The sequence below is a fragment of the Mya arenaria genome, chromosome 16 (genome assembly GCF_026914265.1).
Source record: "Mya arenaria isolate MELC-2E11 chromosome 16, ASM2691426v1".
NCBI lineage: Eukaryota > Metazoa > Mollusca > Bivalvia > Myida > Myidae > Mya > Mya arenaria.
The window spans coordinates 21466034-21491830 of record NC_069137.1 but is presented as its reverse complement, the minus strand read 5'-3'; the positions used below and the strand labels follow the sequence as shown (position 1 = coordinate 21491830).

Here is a 25797-nt window from a genome sequence, read left to right as displayed (position 1 = left end):
TTATTTCCATAGTGTATAAGGTACCTCTCTTCTCTTTATGGTGGCAACAATCACTGCAACAATCAAAACGCCAATCACAATGCCAACAATAGTTGCCATTGGAACCCCGCTGTCCAATTTTTTTTCTGTAAAATACAGCACATGTTAAATATGTTGTCAAATAGAAGGACACATGAGCCCTTCTTTTTCAGAAACATAGGGATGAGTAAACATTCAAGACTTCCGCCGAGTCTCCTGATTAAAATGATAATCATTTTACGGGCTTGAAGACAAACGCGAAGCGTTTGTCTGTACAAGCCCTCTTACGGTTTGTACGTGTATGCAAGGTACTACTTCTTTTTTGCCGGAGTGATAGGCATTAAAAAATTTGGGCACCACTGAATCGTAAAAATGAGAACCAGAAAAGCTCGTCATACATTGTTCATATAGAGCGCGTGCATGCCGGCAAGCAAATTGTACATGTTTAGGGCGGGGTTTAACCTCCGTTAACCAATGAAAATCAATACGGAAATACCCGAGGTACATGTACAATCCACCTTCGGCACTTCCATAAAAGGAGTGGATAACACATATAATGAATACACGTCTAAAGAGTACTTCTTTTAACCGAAAATTATATTTCATAACTCTGCAATAATAATAATACAAAACGAACAGGGTTTGTCATAACAATTGTTTTTATACCCCACATCTTAAAAAATACCGTTTAAACTGGATATCTAAATAATTAAGTTAGATGTATTTATGCGCATTTTACGACAGCTGATGTCACGAATTTAACGTTGCTTTCACGGTGAGTTGTACTAAGAATTATACTTGTTATTGTAAATTCAATCGTTCATACGTTGCTGTTTGGACACAATAAAGACATAACGTTGGTTTTTACGGATAATGAACAAGCTAAGTTGATGCAATCGGTATCCAGGTGACCTTCAGGTCACAATTTATGACTCATCACTATACATGCCGAACTAACTGTTAACTGTGCGATTGTGTACTTCGTTTATTGTATTGTAAAATTAAAGTAATAAATAAAAATGTTAAAACTTAAGTAGTGAAATTAAATCTAACAAAACCCATTCCTTTTCCATTAAAAACCATTGTGCATGCTTATGGTAAACATCAGAAGAAAAGTGAGCCTGGTGTGGGGCTCAGACTCACGACCGCAGGAACACTAGCACGGCACTCTTGCCAACTGAGTTAAATGGGCAGCTGGTTTCAACTCACACAGACTAGACTCGTCCGCTCATTAAAGGGGCTGCCTCACAGATGATAAAATAGCGAAAAATATCAAAATTCTCAAAAAATATCATAAATTTGCCATCAATGTGTACAATGCATTGAAACTTACTTACTGAAGTATCACATAGTTTACAAATTATTTAAGTTCAGGAGATATTTCATATTTTTCCATTAAAAAAGATTACCAGGTAGAATTCATTCCTTATGCATGATTAGCTAGTGGGTGTCCTGAGATTCGTTACCGAAAAAAACGTTTTTTGGTGCTTATAGATCTTTGACACAGTCCCTTTAACCATTTAGGCTGACATGTATAGGCACTTCTACTCTTTTACTGCTGCCACGACTGTGGGTAACCTGAGTGTAATTATGCCCAGTGAGGTGATTAAACACAACACATCAGCCGTAACTCTATATAGCTACTCAGAGCTAACTCGGCGGCTGGTCCTAACCCAAACACACTTCAACCCAGTTTAAAAATTAAAAATGTTTATTGAATAAACAAATTTGTCATGGCAGAGTGGGGCAGATGACTCGCGAATACTTTAAGCGATAAAGATGTAGGAATGAAATTACAGAAAAACACTTCAGCACAAATAATTAAATCAAATGTTTAGTAATTCATAATTTGTTTTAGAGGGGAGGGTTCGGGAGGGGTTTCCCCTCCCGATAACCATCAAATTTGGCATGTTTGACCTGGTTTCAACAAGCATTATAATGTGAGTATTATAGATTATGAACCAAGGGGAGGTTTCAGCATAAAAGGCAGTGTTTCTTTTTGGCAGAATTACATGATAACACATGATATCACTAGAGCTACTGTGTATTACTGGTGATTTTTTTACAAAGGTTTTCAGAAGGATATCTGTAGGCGAGATGAAATGTATTGACATGTTTACCTCTTTTCAAAATTATTCAGCTGAAGGCATGTATAAGCATGCAAGACAGTTTTAGACAAACTCTTTCCTACAAAGTAAAAAATGACAGTTAAGTTATTAATTATGTAAATGGGGTGGGTTCGGGAGGGGTTTCCCCTCCCTACAAGCAATGTTAATAAAACCTTTTTTCTCCTGCATATAATCAGAAAATGCGGGGTCATCAGTTCAGCACAAAAACAGTGGCGGTTTTTGCAATATTTTTCAGAAGTTTTTAACATGCTTGTAGGTGTGCAATTTACTCTTCCCAACAGCTGTTTTGACTTGAGATAGAATATGTTAGAGAAATATTTTCTTCTCAATTTGTTCTTAAAACAGTCTATATGAATTACTAAAATAGCAATAATGTTCATGTAAAATTAACAAGACATTTACAATGCCAGCTCTAATATAGTAAAGCATAGGCATAGCAAAATTCAAAACAATTTTATTATATATGCTTTGTGTTGATTTATAGACATTTATAAACAATAAAAACAATCTTTCACTGTTTCAAACATTTTGATATATATTTTACTGTTTGAAATTAAAGCCAGCTCTCAAATAGATATTGAATCCCATCAATTTAAACTGGTTTGCCAGAAATGTGTTGGCTGAGTATGTTGTATAGGCTATAACTCACTGAGTTCATCCTAGACAGAAATTTTAGGGAGAAGTGAGAACGGGGGAGGGTGCGGGAGGGAGTTTCCCCTGTTGCAGGTGGGAAAATTTTGAGATTTTAAATGTCAAATGGTGGGTTCTGGTGTGTCCTGGACAACTTTTCTATGCATTTAAATAGGTGTAAAATAAATAGGTGTTTAAATTGTTTTAAAATAGTCATACTGGTTGTTTTTAGTTGGAATTAATTTGTTGTATATACTTTTTAAAAAAAGTCAAGTTTCAAACATTTTATTACATGCAAACCTATCATGCACACATAAATATATATCAGAATTTAAATACATAATAAATAAATTAATTAAGCTTATAAATACAAACAAAACTAGCTGAAATCAAACAACATGACATCAATTGAAAATACTCCAGAGTTCTTTATGCACTTAATTTTGTCCTCAAGAATGATATCACTGATGGCATCTTGTAACTCAGTAACACTCTTGTTTGATGTGTAAGAGTGTGAGGGCCCATTCATGAGATGGCTGAGATCAGCACCTATGGCCCCGGCAAGCTGGAGGTGGTACTGAAATTCCTCTTTAGGGAGCTCCCGCTTGGCTAGGTGGTAGGCAGTCCTAAGGAGCTTGACCCCAAGCTCGTCATCCTTGGACAGTTTGGCTAGTACAATTTTCTTCATGGGTTCCTGGGAAGGCAGAACTGTCTTCTCCAAGGTGGCCTTGTGCTGACACAAAATATTAACAGTATCTCATCATTTTCAACTGTCATTTAAAATAATTTGGGCATATATTACAAGATGTTTTAAAATATATATTAAGCCAGACAGCTCGTCATCCTTGGACAGTTTGGCTAGTACAATTTTCTTCATGGGTTCCTGGGAAGGCAGAACTGTCTTCTCCAAGGTGGCCTTGTGCTGACACAAAATATTAACAGTATCTCATCATTTTCAACTGTCATTTAAAATAATTTGGGCATATATTACAAGATGTTTTAAAATATATATTAAGCCAGACACCTTAAAATTAATACCACTTTGAATTGATTTATCTGCAGACTAAGCAATGCTTCTATTGTTTTAATAAATACTTACACAAGCCATGTCTCTGATGATTGGTTGTTTTTGCTGGTTGGTCATGTCGAAGGGCGTAGGTGTTGTCCAACATAGCACATCTACAAACTACGCAGTGCCATTTTTTATCTGCATCTTGTTTGTACCAACTGAAAATATTTTGATAATTAGACTTTTTGAATGATTTCTTATTTGAACTGTCGATCATGTCATCACTATCAACATCGTCAGCTTTACGTTTCAGGCCTGGGGAATCCCGCAGAAGCCACGTAGAAAGCATGATTACTATTAAAAAGAATGCAAAATATCTCATATATAGAATATTGATGTGAACCGTTCGAAGAAAACATAATAATGGAAGCATTTCTAAAATAAAAAACAACAAACCTGGAACTGTGATTCGCACTAGCCCTTCTCGCTAACTTCGCGGTAATCACAACCAATTAAGTTCATTTGTCATCAGTGCACATCATTTAAACCGCTTTTGTCATAAAGTATAATTCCTAATTGGCACTATTGACATTTACAAACATCGGCAAGTGTAAATATTAATCCCTTACAATTTTATTACATCGATGACGTAGCGCATGTACACAAAGTCAATGGTGCAAACACGTGCCTCGATTGAATAAAACAAGCGTTCTCATTGGCCAAAGTCAATGGAGCATATTTACTAGGTTTAACACGATTGGCTGTTTGTCAATCGAGCTGACAGGCGGGAGGCGGAGTCGCTCTGTTTTGACAAGCGTTAGTTCTTAGCGATATCGACTTTTTGATCTTAGAAAAAGTCGGCGAAGTTGACTTCGCTTTGATCTTAGAAAATAGCGAAGTTGCCGCGGGCAGGGCGACTTAATCGCCTAAGTCGCCTGGTAGGTTGAGTATAAGGGTGTCAATGATTGTATGTTCGAGTAGGTGTTTATTTTTAATTCTTTTTATTTTAAACAGACCCGGGAGGAAACGATGATGAACCAGCCAGACAGCCCGCCCGCCACCCGGCCGAGCTGTACTTGGTGTATGCCAACATGCCGACATGCTAAAAAAATTTAGCACTTCAAGATTTTATAATGGAAAATTGTATCCAAACTAAAGTATAAAGTGAGTAAGTTTGGTCATATAAGACCATTGATACTGTTTGTTCAATTCCTAATGAATTTCTTTCATGTTGTTTGTCAATCATTTCTGGTGCGGCTTTGATAATTATAAATAATATTATTTTCTAATGTAACTGCTGACTTGTATTAGTCTTTGGTCTGTATTGTGCATATATTCGCACATTTTGTTTGCTCTTTTAAGCAAACATTACATTAATTGCAAATTCTATAAGCCATTAATCAAAACTTACTACACATTTGATGCAGCATGATGTTTTCTTCATGCACCAGTCAATTGTAACTCCCCCCCCCCCCCCAAACTGATGGTTAAACCCCGGCCAAGTGCCCCCGCACCCCAGAGACTCTATAAAAGGCCCAATCTCCACAGTCACCTGGCCCTGCAGGGCCACCTGGAAAGTAAAAACACGGCCCTTTTCCCCGGTATACCCCCAGACCTGAGGGGGCCGTGGTTACAATTGACTGGTGCATTAGTGTGCATATGATTTTCAGCTTATGGACAAGAAAACATCTACTTCAACAATCACAGCAACACAATGAGATCTCTATTTTAAAGAAATAATGCCACCTTTCATTAATTCATTAATTAATTCATATATATTTATTCAGTTTATACATTTAAAAACTTGCCATTTCTCAAGGCAAAAGAAATAAAAAAAAAGTGAGCCGCTTTCATAAAGATTAGAGCCTTTTCCCTTCTTGCATTTAGAAAAACAACCTTAATATATTATAAATGTCTTAAAAACCCTAATGTATTGCTTATTTCAATAGCCAGCCTGGTTGCTGTAGACACAGAGGAATTTTCAAGGACAAGAACCAGTGCTGGTCAAAATGTGGTCTTGTGTGGTTTTCCATACCGGTTCGCGGCAAGGATTTCCGAGAAAGGAATACCGTCTCCAAGTAAGAAGAAATTCTAAGCATGTCTGGTTTTAATGCTTTCAAAATGCATCTGGGTACTCAATAAGATGAGATTAACCTTTGAGTTGTTAATAACTGATTGCAAAATGTCCAAAAGATTATATATTTCATAAAATTGTCCTGAAAATCCTTGAATTCATGAACTTTTCTGCATATTTATCACATTTATGATTCATAAAAGATTGTGTATGCCTCAAATGAGTGTTTACAGGCCTTTTTCAAACTTTAACAGTAGTGGCAGATAGTTTTATTAGTGTAAAACATTGCTTTTGTGTCTTGCTTGCAGATCATGATGTGCCAATAAGCTCCAGTTAGCTGCGGCTTTTCCCCTCCGGCGGTAGTCCTGCAATCTAAATCCAGGAGATGCAGCTCTGAATCCAATATTTCAGAAGAATGAAGATGTTAGTTATTCCTGTAGTACTTGTTTATGTGTAAATGATTCAAAAGAGTAAGATTTATAGCAAATCAGGTGTAAATAAGCAACTTATAGACAATGGTGAAGTGCTGTACTCTGAATTAATAATGCCAAATCTAGCCTTCAAAACAGATACTTAAAGTATTTTTTTTAAAATGGGCATAATAATGCTATCTCCTCTGCATTTTCTACATCATGTAGCCACCTCATAGACATACATGAAAACACTAGCAGTTGTCATGAATCTTTCAGTTTTGGTGTTTTTTTTGCCATTTCCTATGTTGCGCCATTTGTCCCAGAAGCATACAATTTGGCATATAGTGGTGTTAAGACTGTCTAAAAGCACATAATCACTAAACTTCTTTTGTTAAACTGAACAGATCTGTTACCTTTGTATATAAGTGGACCAGAAAAGCAAAATTTTGACAAGTTGAAGCATTTCAGTTTGGCTCTTTGTCTTTTTTTTTTATACAAAACACTAAGCCGATGAAGTGGAAAAACCTTATTTTGCTTAGAAAAACATCTTTAAAAAGTAGGCAGGCCATTTTTTTGTGGTCTGTTTTATAGACACTATTGAAATCTACAATGAAAACTTTAATTAGTCAAATTATTCCAATGCATAAAGAAATAATGGCTCTTCAAAGGTTTGCGGCTTACCATTTGAGGGAAATGGCTGTTTCTGCCTTTTTATGAAAATACCACAGGTGTTGATACTTGTCTCATTCATTTAGTGTTTAATTAATCATTGTTAAACTTTCAGTATGTGTTGCATATAGCCTGTATATAGCCTGAAGTTGAACTATAGGAGTTTTGAAAAAATGTTGCTTCAATAGGCTGAAGACCACAGTTATCTGCCCCCCGTTGACCAAGATCCGGATGTGAATACAGAAAAAGAGTGCTTGTGTTTAAGTATCAATATTTTATTAAAGTTGAATGAAAGAGAAGAAACAGGTGGCATAGAGCTTAGCATAATTTGACACTGTATTGCAAAAACTGATAGTTTTCAGTGTAAAAAATGGAAAAATAATTGCCTGTGGAACTGTGAAAATTGCTTACATGTATTAAAATGTATTGTGAATCTGGTTACAACTGGTGTTTGCCTTATTTCTAAACGACATTTCCAAAAAAATGACATCTAATGTAAGCAAACAATAATTACAGGATGAATTGATTAAACTTGAAAGTTGTGTTATGGTAAAAATCTTATATATGTATATAATTGTAACTGTGTTCGATATAATATAATAAATATTGCATGGCTTCCAGTGTGACAGTACATATTGTCAACATTCGGGTAAATACTGTACTGTCACACTGGAAGCCATGCAATATTTATATAATGTCATATTTTGGGATATTACTCAGAACAAAAACATCAAGAAGACTTTATATCAAAGTAATAGCACTGTTTTTGTCATAGTTTAGCAATAGAGTTTCTATCCTATTTTTATCCGAAATTAAACAGCTTTTTATGTAATTTATTTTCTGACATGTGTGATACCTGTTTTTTTTCCATTTATTGTGATATATGATGTTAAAGCTGCACTCTCACAGATTAACGTCTTGACAACTTTTTTATTTTTTGTCTTTGAACGAACACGTTTTTGCATAAATATCTGCAAACCAATGATAAAAGACTTCTGAAAAAAGATCAGATCGCAGCTTTTCATATTTCTGTCCCAAAAACGATGTTTTATATTTTTTTATTAAAACGGTTTAAGTTATAAAACATTAAATTTGGAATGGAAATATGAAAATCTGCGATCTGATCTTTTGTCAGCAGTCTTTCATCACTGGTAAGCAGATATTTACAAAAAAAAAATCTAATTCCAAGACAAAGAATAAAAAAAGATGTCAAAACAGTAAATCTGTGAGAGTGCAGCTTTAAGTAACAGCAAAACTTTTATGGCATTTTGATATTTTCCTCCATAATCAAGTGTGTGCAGAAATGACAACCTCCAATTAGTGGATTTTTCTTTATTATGTATCAATGCTTTAAAGGAAAACAATCAAAAGCAAAAAGTACTTGCTTTAGATCATGTACAAACAGGAAAGTTATTAACCACTTCTAAACTTGACAAACATGTACATTACACTGCTTAATTAGGACCATGTAGTTACTTTCAATCCATTATTTTTCAATAGATTATCAGTTATTCTTAGTATAAGCCTTAAATATATTTTAAAAAGCAAAAAGTACTTGCTTTAGTTCAATATTCAGATATTGATTTCTTGCACTAAGGTGACCATATACTCGTCTTTTACTTTTTTTTAAAAATGTCTTCAGTATCAGCTGTATGCTCATGTTTTATCCTCATTATAGTTATATGCTACCTAGTTCTTGTTTATAATAATTAATAATTTGTCTACTGCAACATAACTGTATGAATATAACATTACTCATTTATAAATGTATGTAGATAGTGTATCTATGTAAATTAAGGACTCATAAATAAACTGTGAAAATATTTACTGCTTGCTTTATGGAAGGTGTGAAAGACCAATACTTATAAGGATTTACATCTGGTAATAGGAACGATTTCCTTCACACTACTTAGCCGATTTCTTTCACTATGGTCTTAATTACTAATAAAAATACTGAGAGATCATGCAAAGTATGTGGCAAGGAAGATGGGGAACAATAGAGATATGCCTGTATTATCATGCTAGTATTCATTAAATCATGGAAAAATAATGGTCTTTATCTTTTATTTCTTCAAAAAAATGGTTTTATGGTAACTGTAGTGTAGACCCGATATCAAAATAATTATACAGCTGAAAAGCACATTCAAACAAGAGCTGTCACAGTATGTGACGAATGCCCCCGATTGTGACATTGACCTATGAACAAGGTCAGTACATAAAAAGTTGCCTTTACATGTCAAATACATATGGCAAGTTATTTTAAATTGCCTCTAAACATAAAAAATACCACCCATACTTGACAACCGACACTGTTATGTCCTTATATATGCAGCATTCCATTGTGAATAAACACCCAAGTGTAACCTTGACCTTAGAGATAGGGACACGGGTCTGTCATGCGACACTTCGTCTTGGTATGCCGAACACTTGTGGCAAGTTATTTTAAAATCTGTCGATACAAGGGAAAGTTACAGCCCGGACACGACAACCTATACTCTATGTCCTTATATGCAGCATTCCATTGTGAATAAACACCTAAGTGTGACCTTGACCTTAGAGGTAGGGACACGGTTCTTGCACGCGACACGTCGTCTTGGTATGCCAAACACATGTGGCAAGTTATTTTAAAATCTGTCCATTCAAGGGAAAGTTACAGCACGGACACGACAACCTATACTCTATGTCCTTATATGCAGCATTCCATTGTGAATAAACACCTAAGTGTGACCTTGACCTTAGAGATAGAGACACGGTTCTTGCACGCGACACCTCGTCTTGGTATGCCAAACACATGTGGTAAGTTATTTTAAAATCTGTCCATACAAGGGAAAGTTACAGCCCGGACACGACAACCTATACTCTATGTCCTTATATGCAGCATTCCATTGTGAATAAACACCTAAGTGTGACCTTGACCTTAGAGGTAGGGACACGGTTCTTGCACGCGACACGTCGTCTTGGTATGCCGAACACATGTGGCAAGTTATTTTAAAATCTGTCCATACAAGGGAAAGTTACAGCCCGGACACGACAACCTATACTCTATGTCCTTAAATGCAGCATTCCATTGTGAATAAACACCTAAGTGTGACCTTGACCTTAGAGGTAGGGACACGGTTCTTGCACGCGACACGTCGTCTTGGTATGCCGAACACATGTGGTAAGTTATTTTAAAATATGTCCATACAAGGGAAAGTTACAGCCTGGACACGACAACCTATACTCTATGTCCATATATGCAGCATTCCATTGTGAATAAACACCTAAGTGTGACCTTGACCTTAGAGGTAGGGACACGGTTCTTGCATGCGACACGTCGTCTTGGTATGCCGAACACATGTGGCAAGTTATTTTAAAATATGTCCATACAAGGGAAAGTTACAGCCCGGACACGACAACCTATACTCTATGTCCTTATATGGAGCATTCCATTGTGAATCAACACCTAAGTGTGACCTTGACCTTAGAGGTAGGGACACGGTTCTTGCACGCGACACGTCGTCTTGGTATGCCGAACACATGTGGCAAGTTATTTTAAAATCTGTCCATACAAGGGAAAGTTACAGCCCGGACACGACAACCTATACTCTATGTCCTTATATGCAGCAGTCCATTGTGAATAAACACCTAAGTGTGACCTTGACCTTAGAGGTAGGGAAACGGTTCTTGCACGCGACACGTCGTCTTGGTATGCCGAACACATGTGGCAAGTTATTTTAAAATCTGGCCATAATATTCTGAGTTATTGAGTCGGACGGACGGACGGACGGACAGACGGACGGACGGACGGTGCGATTTTAATATGCCCACCTTCGGGGGCATAAAAAGCCTCTTCGTCCTTGCCATATGAATATTCATAAATTAAGGCTCTGTGCTTAACTTTAAAGCACATGTACTGAAAAGTTTTTCGACTTGTCTATATAAAACAGCTAGTTGTTCTTGATGGCCCGAGAGGCCAAATATGCCGGCCATGTATTGTAGAACACGTGTTTCATAACAAGAACTACGATTCCGGCAACAACACTTCAAGCCCGTAGAGGCAGCGCCTTAGTTCATATTATGTTATAAGTCAAACAAACTGTCATACCAATTGTACCAGTGTAAAATGAGCAGAACTTTGAAGTTAAGTGAGAATATTGTCTGGTTATCATAAGCAGTAACAATAAGAATAAGTAAGGCAGCTGTATTTTACTGTAAAGGGGGTTTAACTCAGATGTTGAGTTATTAATTTCATAATCAAACTTGCTTAAAAGATATTATGGCTACAAACATGCCAAATAAAAATGCAGTGAGTTGTAGTTGCTAGTGATGTGCATACTCTTTAAACAATCATAAACTAATCAGATGGCAGCTTAGAAACAAAGAAAGAAAGAAAAACCGGTGTGTTTTTTATTGAATTAGACCAAATTATTATTTTGAACATCGTGGAAGGCATAATATGGAAAATAACTCTAAAGATCAGTTATACATTAAGTATCAGTTTAAACAGGACCATTCCATGCCATTTATCTTTCGTTATAAACTGCCTGGAATTAATTGAAACAACTAAATATTAATTTTAACTAAAAGTAATAGTGGTATGTAATACGTTCATCGTAGAGCAGTTCGTCGATTTGGAGCTTACAAGAGTTGAGCATTTTGATTTTTTTTATTGATTTTTATTTTAAATGAATCTATTATATATTGACAATTTCATTTATTTGTAAATAACCATATTATGCTTTTGTAAATCTACTATCTCGCAATACTCAAAACAAGTAAACTCCAAATAAGTCAATCTCCCAACGACGAACACATTACATACCATTACGGTTTGTTTACTGTGATAACCCTTTTAACAGATGCCTATATGTGCCCCACTGAAAAGCAGGTTTGGCTGCCTTTAAAATTCTTTAAGCGAAAAGCAAGTGTTTAAACCCAATAAATATATTATAAAAGAAATAAATATAATGGAAATTCCGAATTATGAGGATAACAAAACAATGATCATTTTAAGGCAATTCAGGACTTCTGGCCACAGTCATAAATACTATAGAACATTGCTAAAAAGCTACATTAAGGACCCTCTTAAATCAACGTGACTAAACATGAGAGTAAGTTTCTAGCAAGATAAATGTGGTCTAAAACTCATAGGTGATTACAAATTGAGTCATATAAAGTGTATGAATGGAATCAACACTAAGTAACCAAAACAATATACTAAAACCTATGTATATACAAAGTCTTAAACAAGGCTACGATTATGTAAACTAAAGTTCTCAGTCTAAATTATGACAACATTAAATGGAAGTGCGGGGCGACTTTTCACAGCTTTAAGGAAGTTGGTTAAAAGATTTTTTTATGGAACAATATAATATAGTGGGGTTATTTAAAAGCATTTCCTGAGAATTACGAAGCAACCAGACAAGTACAGAAATATTAAGTAAACTACCTTCACAAGGAACAGACAAGGTAAATAGTGTATACTAATGGCCAAAAGTCGTGTCCGGTATGGGTTTCATTTGTGCCTTGCAAATCCTAAATGCCAATTTTCAACACATAGCTGTACCGGCAGTACTGGCTCAAATTCCAAAATTCTTTTTTCATTGAATACATATTAATGTTCTCTTTAATCGATACCAAATTTATGAGTGTGCAATATAAAACAAAACAGATATTGTAGTTTTTGTAGACCGGACAAAACATTTGGATATTGTAGTTTTTGTAGACCGGACAAGACTTTTGGCCATTAGTATTATTTACGTGGTGGAACATATGAGTTTTATGATAGACTGACTGGGTTATCCAGCTAGTTCACTTACTGGCTCTGGAATATTTGATGTGATAGCGAATATTGGATCAAAAATTGCATCAAGTCGTAATATTTAAATAGCTGCAGCAAAGGCACTAGAAAAAAGCCGGGAAACAAACAGGAGCTAAAGGGGCAGGTGAAGAACTGTGAAAACGTGTTTGAAATAAGGCGGTGGAATAACTGGTTTCACATAAAGCAATGCAAGCAAATCCAACAGGACATATAATAATGAAAAAAATATCTAACAAAAAAGAAGCATTACACAAACCTACTGTAACAGACAGAAATATAGGAATAAGTCAACTTCTTTCTGGTTCGGGCAAAGGGGATTAAAATCAAATATATATAGTAATCGAATGAAAAGGTTAAAATATTTATAAATTTGTTTATGTTTATAAATATTATGTTTTTAAGTGTTGAATACTGCAATCGTTATGAACAAATACCAGATCAACTAGATACGCCACTTACTCAACCAACAGATGGAGCAAGACAAACATACAGTGGTTATACTTTAACTTTAAATGTCAGAAGCTCAAAGTTTGATTGGTATAGCGGCTACTTTCAAGTAAACTTTAAAGTAAATAACTCTGCAGATGGCACAAATTATGATGGCGATAAAAATGCATTAATTAATGACGCTGCGTCTTTAGTTAATGTATTACAGGTTAAACACAATGGTAAAATTGTATATGACGGTAATATATTATTTAGAACAACGAATGTAAAAAGCTTGCTAGAAATGTCTGAGCGCTATGTAAACACAACTGGTGCGAGTGATTTTTTTATTGAGATACGCATGATGAGGCAGACAGCGATGACAGTCATAACAAAGGATTTAAAGCTAAAAAATACTCATTCTGGACAACGCTCATGTTAATGCGATTATACCACTAAACAAATATTCATTTTTGAAGGACTAGAAACAAAAATGCTACCACCAAGTCAAATTCAAATCAGTTTACAACTTACAGATGATGATACACTTATTTACAAAGTGAAGTTGAGTATTTAAGTTATGATATGCCAATAATATTTAGAGATGCAATTAATTACGACTACAAAAAGAATAATAAGAATACAGGAACATTACTAAATATATTAAATTTTCAGAGTTTGTTTTTTTACTTTAACCTGCAATAGGAGAGTTTTTTCATTCATCTTGATCCAAAGCAAATTGTTTTTCCATACAAAAAAGTGCACCAAGAGCGATAACAAGGTATTTGCAATAATTGTATACGAAGAAAAAGTTAATATTGATACAGTTGGAAATGAACTTGTCATGGTTTAAAAAATACTATATTAATATAATGGTCTCCAAAATGTATTCAATACATTTAACGATTTGGCAAAACAATCTTAGCAAAAGCATACAACCAGAAAAGCCCAATTAAACAGTTTAGCCTTTGATTGAAAGTGGCCAACTTGTTCATTATCTTTATGTGCGATTTTATAGTTTCAAACATTAACTGCATCATATATTTGAAAAGCTTTGTCATTACCGTAGGTATTGAATTGTACTCCTATATCGTCTTCATATACATTTGTAGAGTTGGGATTGATAATCATATTAGAAGTTCTTGGGGTTGTAACCTATTAGTTTATTATTTGTTTTAATCTTAAGTTTCCTCAAGTTAATGCATACTTAGATAAGATTTACCGTTTATATTTTTACTTTATTCGAGAGTGTTGGGATAAGAGTGGGGTTTGTGCAAACAAACTGGTTTAAACCCCCAGTAAATTTATATTTTACTGACCGTACCAAGGCGGTTCCTGACAATCTTTGATAAACACCCCTATTTTTAAATATTATATATTTGAAGTGTGTTGTTTGAGGGGTTTTGTGTTGTTGTACCATGTTTCTGGTTTGTGATTGTTTGTGTTTGTGTTCTATATCATTGACCCGGAGCAATTATTTTAATGGGGTTTATATTTTATATATAACTTTCGGCTACTGGACTTGTTTCTGTAGTTTTTCATATAAATATTAATACATGCGATTTTAGTGCAATATTTCATTTAAAATCATGCTGTTGGTGCTTAATTTTACTATTAAGAACAATAGAAAGCGGCTTTACAGTTTTCTCTAGCTGGTGTTTACTCAATATAATATATTCATATTCAGGAAATGTATTATCTATAGATACTTGTATCGGTGTTAATATTATCTTGTCTTCTACAGGTTGACAACAATAACCCCCTTTAAACTTTTTCTGTCGGGGTATAATAAACACAAGGTTATATTATTGTGAAGGGCAATATAAAAGTTTCATGGTTCTAAGTCAAACTGTTCTTGAATTCTGTTCTGCCCTTTAATAAGACTTTAAGGATAAGCGGTTTACTTGAAAATATCTAATATATGGTTGTATTTGAAACTTACTTTTCAGGATAAAACTCCGGTTGGAAGGATCCTTGCATCTTTGTTGGTCTTCTTCATTTATTGACACTTCTGCCAAAGCCTTAGCTTCAGAGGAGATGCTGACAATTGATTGGCTTCCATTTAAACTAAAGATAATGAAGATGCACTGTCCATCGACGAAAGAGATGTTAAACTGTTTTTGAAACTTTTCATCAATTACTGCTTCCTCAGTTCTTGTAACACAATCAGCAACATAATGCTTATCCACCTTAAAATTAAGAATGTCACTGGTACCGTCCTTGGAGGAGACTTTAAACACTATGTGGCCATTGTCCACTTCAACGGAGCACAAATCGTGCCCTGAAAAACACAATTAACATACAAAAGTTCAGATTAAAGCTATGTCATTTACCTTTAACTATTCTTTAACATCAATAATGTCACTTTCTATCATGTGAATTATATCAGAAGTACTTCATTTAATACTTTAAAGCTGGCCAGGCCAAAGTTTCAGACGCACTTTGGACTTGAAGCACTCTGGTTTTCCTGTTCTTCGAATGCACGAATGAAAGAACCTCCGGGAAGTTACATGTATCATATAACCCGTTAAGTGTTAAAATAAAACTGAAATTTTTTGTGTTTTTGGTTGATAAGGCAAAAACAAGTGCCCCTGACATTCAGGGTATCTGATTAACTCTTATCCACAAATTAGATTCACCAAAATTAATTCAATTGTTTTGGTATACCAAAAAGGCTGAAAAAATGTTGAAAACAATGGCTCTAATGAAGGATACCGATTTTAATTTGAAGGAATTGTGCAAAAAAAACGATATTGCTACCTTATGAGACAATAGTAGATCACAGTAAATCTTTAAACATTCACCACTCATTTAATAATTTTGCATTTTCAGCAATTAATATGTTCCATAAATGCATTATTTAGTAGTTAAAGGAATATCATTCAAAAATTATCTTATTAAGTTATACATGTGTATGTATCGATTTTAAATAAGAGTATCACTTTAAGGTATCAGGTTTTACATATTTTGATCCTTAAGTCACTTTTTTCTCTGCATTCAATTACCTTCAACCAAAACAAGATCTTTAAATTTAATGCCCATTGTTAAAGATGCACCCTTACGGTCGGGGCGGGCGGGCCTTACTCCCAAATAGGACTTACCACAATTAACAATATTGTTTTAATATTCCAAAAAGGATGAATAAATGTTGAAAATAATGGTTCTTATGAAGGATCCGAGTTTATTTTGAAAGAAATGAGCATAAAACATGGTATTTCTACCTTATGGGACTATAGTAGACCACAGTAAATCTTTTAGCATTCACCAATCATTTAATATTTTTGCGATTTCTGCAATTAAATACCTGGTTACAATCTTGCAATCAGTAATTAATATTTTCCATAAATGCATTATATAGTAAGTAGTTAAAGGTTTATCAGTCAAAATAGATGTCTGTTATACATGTGTATGTATCGATTTTGAATAAGAGTGTCACTTTAAATGAAGCAAAAAGCATTATATACTTTGAAGGCATTAAAGAAATTATTAAAAGCAAGTTTAACAAATCTCATTTCTGCGACGTTATAAGCATGGCATAACATTAAACTATTAAAGGAGATCTTTGGCAACCTTTTGAAATGAAAATGTTAAAAAAATGAATAATAATCAATGCATTAGGGAGTTCTTTCAGAAAACAACTCATATTTGGCAGAGCTATTGATATTTCAATATCATGCAATATATGGGAAAATATCATAGACAGACTTGATTTTATAAAAGAAAAACTGATTTCAAAGGACAACTGACCTCTGTTAACAATTTGCCTTCTCCTTCGCCTTGCCTGACTAGCCTTCTCGCTTACTATGGGTTGAGGTCGTATATGCCTTGTTGATGGCATGGCAAGGGGTGTCGACAAAGATTCTGGAATCACCGTGACTGTAATAGAATATATCTACAGTTTAATTTTGACGGCCTTAATGTCAATGATCATTGTATAAACTAAATAATTTCATTTAATATCTAGAAACAAATAATTTTAATGGTCACACAACACATTTTTTACTCAATAAGTAATTTTAAAGCCAGTTTTAACTATAACAATTGATTTCTTGATGTTTGCTTGTACCCTTGGCCCTATAATAAAGATAATATGATGCTTTAGATCCAACAAGAAGAATGAAGATTTGACCTAGTGACCTAGTTTTTGACCTAAAGTGACCCATTTTCACAAAACTTCAAGTCAACATGCAGACAATTTCTCTGCCAAAGATTCATAACAATTGAATTTATAAAAAATATTGATTTAATGACATGGAATAAAAAGTTCCTAACATTATGATCTAGTGACCTAGTTTGTGACCTTAAGTGACCCATATTCACAGAAGACAACATGTAGACAAGTATTCTGACAGTTTCATAACAATTGGATAAAAAACTATTGATTTTAAGACATGGTTTAGGATCTTCCTAAGATTTGACCTGGTGACTTAGTTTTTTTACCTTTTTACCTCAGATGACCCATACTCACATATGTTCAAGACGACAAGTAGACAAGTATTTTGATACAGTTTACAATTGACTGGTGCATCATGATAACATTAATGTAGATTAGATCTAAACTTTACCAATGTTTTGCTTATACATGTATGTACAATATGACAATATGTTTAATACAAACAAGTTTATTTCAATAAGCCTTGAAACATAAGCATTGAAATTCATTGTCTCGTCTGCGGAATTTATCGGGTTCACCTTCAGCTCATCTGAAAAATCCCCTACCTTGCCAGTTACACTTCCTACATCCACGGCACTAACCTAGTATTCTCTATCTATCTTGCTACATTTGGTAGGTAAGTTACCTTGAGTGGTTGTAGGTGGACCTGTGGGGCTGAATCCATGTTGGGTCCCTGAAAATGAAATGGAACACATCTTTTTTCTGAAACTCCAATTAATCTACGGGGTTGTTTGTAAACATTGTGGACAGGAGCAAATTGATTCCACAAATTATTTATGTAAACAGTATAACATGTCACATGTAGGGTAATATATTGAGAAGAAGTATTAAATATTTCATTTTAAATTACTGGTTGGAAGCCTTTCTATATGCATATCTTAATCACCACCCCTTTCAGCCCGGTGAACGTTGACATGTCATGGCGCCGTGAATAAAAATACAATGCATTTGAAATTATCTGCCCATATCCTTAGTATGATGTATCTAACTCTGTTTTTTTACCCCCAACATCTTATATAAAGAATCTATAAAGATCAATTAACTGTGATTTAATTCTCATGTTTGGAGATCTTAACTGCTTTTTTTTCTTAAGGCTTAACCGCTTAAATAACAAGAGCTGTCGTAAGCCAGCGCGCTCGACTACGCCGCTTTGACTTAGATGTGAAAACAATAATGATGTTTGTGACTGTCAAACGCAATAAAAATCAAATCAAAAAGTAAACAGTGGCCATAACTCTCAGGGGCCCAAAACACAATATCATTACAGGTCTCTATAAACTCTTTATATATACCAAGTTTGCTCCCAATATGGCGACCCTTACCTAAGTTATTCAATACTAACCATTATTCTATTATTAATAACTTTGACTTTGACCTTGATCATAGGGGCCCCTGAAAGGTCTCCATAATCTCTTCATATATACCAAGTTTGGTCACTTTATGTCAAACCCAGCTAAAAATATTTGATACATAAGATGACTTTGACGCTGCCCTCCCACCAACCCGCACAAAGAATGTCGTAAGTCATTCTAATAACTTATTTCCCTTTGTGAAAACCTGGTTAAGAATATAAAAATGTGCCTGTCAAAAGAAATAAAAATAAAATAAAAAAGTCAATCAAGGGCCATAATTTGTATCTAGGTTTTAAATGGAGTTATTTAACCTTATTGTAAGAAGGTCGTCATTAATTGTGCGAAGTGTCAAGTCAATTGAATGAAGGGTATAGATTTGTTTTTATTAAAATCCAATCTTGCCCTACAACTTTAACCTGCCCTAAAACCTTAACCTAAGTTCCTAAGTCGATCAGGGGCCATAGCTTGTATTAAGGATTGTATGGAGTTATGTAACCTCATTGTATGATGGTCCTGAACAACTGTGTGAAGTATTAAGTCAATTGAATAAAGGGTATAGAAGTTATGAATAAATATCCCAACCTGCCCTGAAACTTTATTCTAAGTTCCATAGTCAATCAGGGGCTATTACTTGTATATAGGATAATATGGAGTTATCTAACCTCATAATGTGATGGCCCTGAACAACCGTGTGAAGTATTAAGTGAATTGAAGGAAGGGTATTGGACTTATGATTGAAAATCCCAACTTGCCCTAAAACTTTAACCTGCCCTAAAACTTTAACCGAAGTTTTTAAGTCAATCAGGGGCAATAACTTGTATTAAGGATATTAAATAGTTATGTAACCTCATTGTGTGAATTATTAAGTAAATTGAATGAAGGGTATAGAAGTTATCAATATATATCCCAACCTGCCCTGGAACTTTAATCTAAGTTCCATAGTCAATCAGGGGCTATAATTTGTATAAATGATAATATGGAGTTATCTATCCTCCTTATGTGATGGCCCTGAACAACTGTGTGAAGTAATAAGCAAATTAAATGAAGGGTATTGGAATTATAAGTGAAAATCCCAACTTGCCCTTAAACTTTAACCGGACGCCGACGCTGGGGTGAGTAGTTTAGCCCTCCTTATTATTCGAATAGTCGAGCTAAAAATGTACTGTTTCAGGTCACCTACCCAACCATTTTTTTTTACCCCCCCCCCCCCCCAGCTGTTCTTTTTTGCCGCAAAATTGATTTTGTAACCCGGGTAAAATGGCACTGGGGACAAAAAATAACCGTGCTATCCATCATGGATATTTAAACAGGACTTCATAATGGCCCTTGCTCGCGTGACATCGTACATGGATTATGACAAGGATGTATTGCATAACTGAACTAATTATACATGCAGAATTCCTGCTCAACTCAAAACTTACCAGTGCATCTCAGTAACATTGACATATATCGCCACTCTCTGTAGCAAATCACTACGAACATTGAACGTAATCGGCCAGTACCAGATGTTGCTATTTTTAGTACTGCAAACTAATGATTTAAGTTGGAAACAGTTTAAAATACAACTGGTTATTTTTACAACAAATAAGACTTATTTTATGTCAAATAGCATTGAATAGACATGTGTTCCTGTTAAAGGGGGTTGATAGTAATTTGCTATTGTTGGGATACAATACATTCAACGTTCTAATCAAAAGGTTAATAAGGAAAAAAATCCTACCTACCAAACTGTGGATTTTAAGGCCTGTGACCGTTTTTTAGGCCTCATATTTCATGTAATATGGTAAATTGTGGTTATGCAATGCTCATGAAAATCCTCTAAAGAACATTTATTCTCAAGGTCAGAATCCTACATTGCATTATTTACTTTATACCTGAATGACAAGTAAAAGCAGCAGCAGCAGCAGCACCACCAGCACCATCAGCACCAGGTAAAAATGTGAGTATCGAGATCTGGTGACAAATCATGATATAAGCTCAATTTTAAAGTAACAAATATGTATAAAGTATGCAATAATGTCAAATCCTCGGCACATTTTATCTTTTTGATAAGAATCTCCAATACAAGCTCGCTTTACAACAATGATCCAATGACTCCTATCAAGCTTATGTTTTCAAATATTGTGACAGTATTAATATTAAGCAATGACAGAACATGTCCAAGGATAATAGTGGCTAGAAACAAGAATCCTACTGACCAAACATCAATGCTTTGAAAAATATTTGTATACATTATTTACTCACCATGATCAGCCAAATGGAATCAAAAGGTATCTTGTAGTTTCTATTTATTTTGCTGTTATTGTTGTTTTTAGTGAAATTCCCGATTTCCTTCAATGTCTGAAGTGGCTTCTTTTCCTCTGTCCTTTTGTTGTGCCGTTGCATATGGCAAGTATCATGGATGTTATCATACACAGCTTGGACTCTAGTCCAACAATAGGTCAAGCCATCACAAATTGCAGGAAGAAAAACAGCAAAAGGAAACACTCCTAGTTTTCCAAATTTCATTTTTTCGATATGATGACTGACCTATAAGCAAAAATTACCTTCAGCAAAATCATAACATTTAAAATGCTTGTTTTAAAGCATGAATTATCCATATTATCATTAATTATGCTAACTTGTTTCAGGTCTAATATTACAAAAAAATCATGTTTTTTTCTGCAAAACACATGTGTGATATAACAGTATCAACTATTTCAACATCTTCCGAAATGACGTCTTCTGCTTTATCAATAATGCAGCTTTGTATAATTATGCAGATGACAATACTCATACTGTATGTGATAAAAATCCCGATTGATGACATTTTGATAAACTGGTTTACTTCCAATCAAATGCAGGCTAACCCTGACAAATTTCAGTTGGCTCAAAGTCTGTTAAAGAAATAAAAAAAAATTCAATATACTTAATCACAACATTGTTTGTGAAGAGCAAGTAAAACTTTGCGGTGTTGAGGTAGATAATTTATTAAATTTTGATGCCCAGATTTCTAAAATGTGCAAAAAAGCTGCTAAGCAATTCAAAGACGAAGCAAATTTTTGACAACCAATACTAAGCTTATTATCTTTAAAAAATTTATCAGATTCAATTTCAACTACTGTCCTGTCGTTTGGCATTTTTGTATCAAGACCAACACAGAAAAATTGGAAAAGATTCAATACAGAGCTTTAAAAGTTGTTTTTAATGATTACACCTCAACTTACGAAAATCTTATTCATAGAGTTCAATTGCCAACTTTACATTTGAGCAGGGTAAGATACATTGCTATTGAAACCTACAAATGTCTGTATGGTATCTCACCAGAATATGTTCAAAACCCTGTTACTTTTAAGACATATAATTTAAATCTGAGATACGAAACTGTGTAGACGTTCCATCAGTGAGAACAACTAAATATGAAAAAAACTCTTTCCGCTTTGAGGCCAGTCAGGTATGGAAGAGCCTCCCAAAGGAAATAAGGGTCTCCCAAAACTACCTGGAATTTAGAAGGCTGATACGCACCTGGACAGGTCACTCTTGTAATTGTTCAATGTGTAAATAATACCTTTTTGCTCTAAAAAATAAGAGAAATTGAGAACTATGAGATGTTTCACTGAATATCTTTTATCCTTTGTCTTAACAGAAGAGGAGTTTTGTTTTCAGTGGGATGGCTTACACCCACTGGACAAGATATGGGATTCAAATACCAGAAAAGATTTCAGCGGACTTCTTTGACTAAAATAACAACTTATTAAATTAAATTACATCGGCTTATATCTAATAATGATTGTTCAAATTTATATAACATCTGTCGAACACATACAACTACTTGATTTTTTTCTTTCGGCAATTTTTTTGTTTAGGTGTTACGTCTTTACTTTTTCAATAAACAGTGATAGGTGTAATATCAAAATAACATGATACATATCATACCTCCTCTAAGCAATACTTTCAAAGTATTTTTCCTATCATGCTAGATTAATTATAAGTTTTTTTAGTTTTTTTATAAACTACACATCGATGTACAAAGCTGCTATTCCCTTGTATATTTTGCTCCTTACAATTTAGCTATTTCAATGTATATGATTACCCTTTAAGTTATACTGTTGAAACAACTAACCATTTTACAGTGGTATATCAACTAGTGGAACCGTGCGCGTGTGGACTGGCAGAACAGCCGGGAAACCTTGTTGGTGTAATCACTGTTCTCGATGCTCTAATCCTATTTTCCTATTTGTATTTGTATGCATGCTCCAATATTAGCTACAATAATAAGCGATCATCATCATCATAATCATCATCATCTTCATCATCATCAATATCATCAGAATCATGATGATGAACGATGATGAAGACATGGCTTTAGGTAGCTTCGCCTCTGATAACATCCCCTTCCTTTTCTTTAAATACAAAAATCACACAGTCGGAACACATCGGCCATTATCCAACAGCCTTTTCCGAAGCTTGCCGAGTTGTTACGATTGAAAACCACCCCGACTAGCAGACGACTTTAATGGTTCCATCAAACCTTTCTTGAAAAGTAGTATTCCGTATGGAATTAAAGACAAGGATTAATAATAAGGACTGAATCCTAGCTCAAATAATAAAACAATGGGTCTTATGAAATTCTAGAAAAAACTAGGTTTTTCTCCATCCCAATTTAAAATCAAAGTACTGAAAGGTACAATAGGGGACTGTTTTCAAAATGACACTGTTCTTGTCATTTGACTCGAAGAGGCAGAAATAAAAGTTTCCATTGTAAAGCGAATACTTTTAGAGCTTATGTCAATCCCAGGGTATGCTATAGAGGATAATTGTTTGTTTCTATGGAAGGGTATTGACGCAAAAATAACACGAGCGGCGTAACTACGAGTGGAAATATTTACTTTTGGTGTTTACGGTGTGAAATATATAACAAGAAAGTGATTTCCTGCCTTATGCGCCTTAAAAGCATACATGTATTTATAAAATGACAGTTAATCGTAATTTTCAGAAAAGTGCGCCTAATTGAATGCGAACGTAACGTCATTTCGGAAATGACGTCGTTGAAGTTGTGTCCCAGTTATTGGTGCACTGGCGTTTAAATCAGAAGTAAGAGCAGGCCAAACTTTCAAAACAGTTTAAACTATCAAACATTTTAATTATTTGTTTTATTTCACTGATAAATCTGTATAAGTCACATTATGTTAAGACGTACCATTGTATTGATTTTGGGTTGGTTGAGTTAGTGGTGGTGTTTTTCGTTATATGATAGGAAAGATTATTCCGTATTTGAATGCTCCAAGTCATTTAACAAGTGGCATTATAGAATTCAAATAATTTATACAAAATGATTGCGTCAATAAAGGAACGGTTGTGATTTTCACTGAGCAGTAAATCAATACACTAAACTTAAAGCTACCGCCCGGTAATTAAGTTTTATAGTGATAGCTTTGTAGTAGCTTTAAGGTTTGTCCAGGCCCATTAGCTGACCCACCGCATTTCGTCATCCTCATCATCATCATCCTCATCATCCTCATCATCCTCATCATCATCATCATCATCACCACCACCATCATCATCATCATCATCATCATCATCATCGGCCACAAACAATTAATGTACGATACATAAATTTCAAGCCAATTTTTATACATATACTTATACATATACTTATAAACGTTAAAACGTTAAACAATACTTATACATATACTTATACATATACATATACATATACATATACATATAAGCATCTTTAAATAAAACTTGTATTATTACTAACCGATGTCCCATTTAATTCGCCATGTTCCCAGTAAGAAATACGTATAAATACACCTCCTCTATAAACTACAACTTATATACCCTAGTATTTATGTCTAAATTCTGAGTGTGTCGGTTTTTAAAGTGTAATTTGGTCCTACAAAAATATCTTTACCGACCTTGGTAGGTAGATATTTGTGAATTATGGTGAATGGTTTAAACTGTTCATAACAGTTGAAAACATTCAGCAATTATTGGCATTCAGCCATTGCCTTTATACAAATTATGCGACTCTTTCTGTTTGGGTGACAACTATTTGTTTCACTGAAATACAAATTTCATTTCACCAAAACGCCCGAGTAACGTTGCTTATTGACGTTATGTCACGTACTATTTTTACTCAAAGATGATGCCAATTACAATCTCAACCCGTTATTTCGAAGTCATCGGGACCTTGGGAAAAACTTCGAGATAACGATACTTGTAAGTAGGCTTTTACGTGATCAATAGTTTGATTTTTAAATTATAAATGAAAAAAAAAATTATCACCAAATAAATGTCATTTGGGCCTACTATGTATTGTGAATCCAAAATTATATTCGCTGATAAAGCCTCTAAAACTTAAACGATCCGTGTGTCTTTTTTAATATGATACGACAAAAGTAGTCGTACTTGAATGCTGCATGTCGTTTAACAAGTGACATAATGCAATTTAAATATGATCGTGACTATAAAGGAAAGCTTGTGTGTTTTTAATTAGTTAGCTTTTATATGGGAAAAGCACGGAGCAAGAATATTAATACATCTTAAATTTAGCTAAGGCTTGATAGTTCATTTCGTGGTAAATGTACAAGAGCTTAAAGGTTTGCCCTCACCCTTTCGCTACATAGGCAATCATCATCATCATCATCATCATCATCATCATCATCATCATCATCATCATCATCATCATCATCATCATCATCATCATCATCATCATCATCAATATATTCATCATCGACCACAAGCACAAAGTACTATTAATGTACTTCAAACCAATTTTAATACATATACATTTGTACTTAGGAATTTATAAAAATACATACAACTTACCACATTTGAAGTCCCGTTTTTTGTCATTTCCCCCGTATGAAATACATTTAAATATACCACTATGTTAAACTACCGCAAAAATGCCTAACTTTATACTAACACTTATGTCCTATTACTGAGTGCAATTCGAAATTAAAGTATAGATTGGTCCTAACACACAGGCTACAACTCCGTTACATGAGAACAGGTTTAATGACGAGTTTATCTACATGCTTCTATGACACAAACTCGTCATTAAACCTGTTCTATGTTTTCGTTGAAATGACGAGACACCAGTATTCGTATTT

General features: G+C 34.4%; 1 protein-coding gene across 1 annotated transcript; it reads right to left on the bottom strand.

The window, feature by feature from the left end:
• LOC128221484 (uncharacterized) lies at window positions 1–25610 on the bottom strand. Its single transcript, XM_052930090.1, has 7 exons — window positions 25511–25610; window positions 20942–21226; window positions 20572–20650; window positions 17971–18018; window positions 16919–17047; window positions 15114–15452; window positions 1–125 (listed from the first exon to the last, which is right to left on the bottom strand). The coding sequence occupies exons 1-7, from the start codon at window positions 25535–25537 to the stop codon at window positions 1–3; spliced, it is 1032 nt and encodes a 343-aa protein (XP_052786050.1). The 5' UTR covers window positions 25538–25610.
• Between the last annotated feature and the right edge of the window lie 187 nt (window positions 25611–25797).

Excerpts from the sequence above, each read along its gene's own strand:
- LOC128221484 (XM_052930090.1), bottom strand. The coding sequence starts at position 25,537 with ATGACAAAAAACGGGACTTCAAATGTG. Across the intron at positions 20,651-20,941 it reads ATTCCATTTGGCTGATCATG|ATCTCGATACTCACATTTTT; the intron begins GTGAGTAAATAA and ends ATTTGTCACCAG. Across the intron at positions 18,019-20,571 it reads TGCTTTTACTTGTCATTCAG|GGACCCAACATGGATTCAGC; the intron begins GTATAAAGTAAA and ends TTTCATTTTCAG.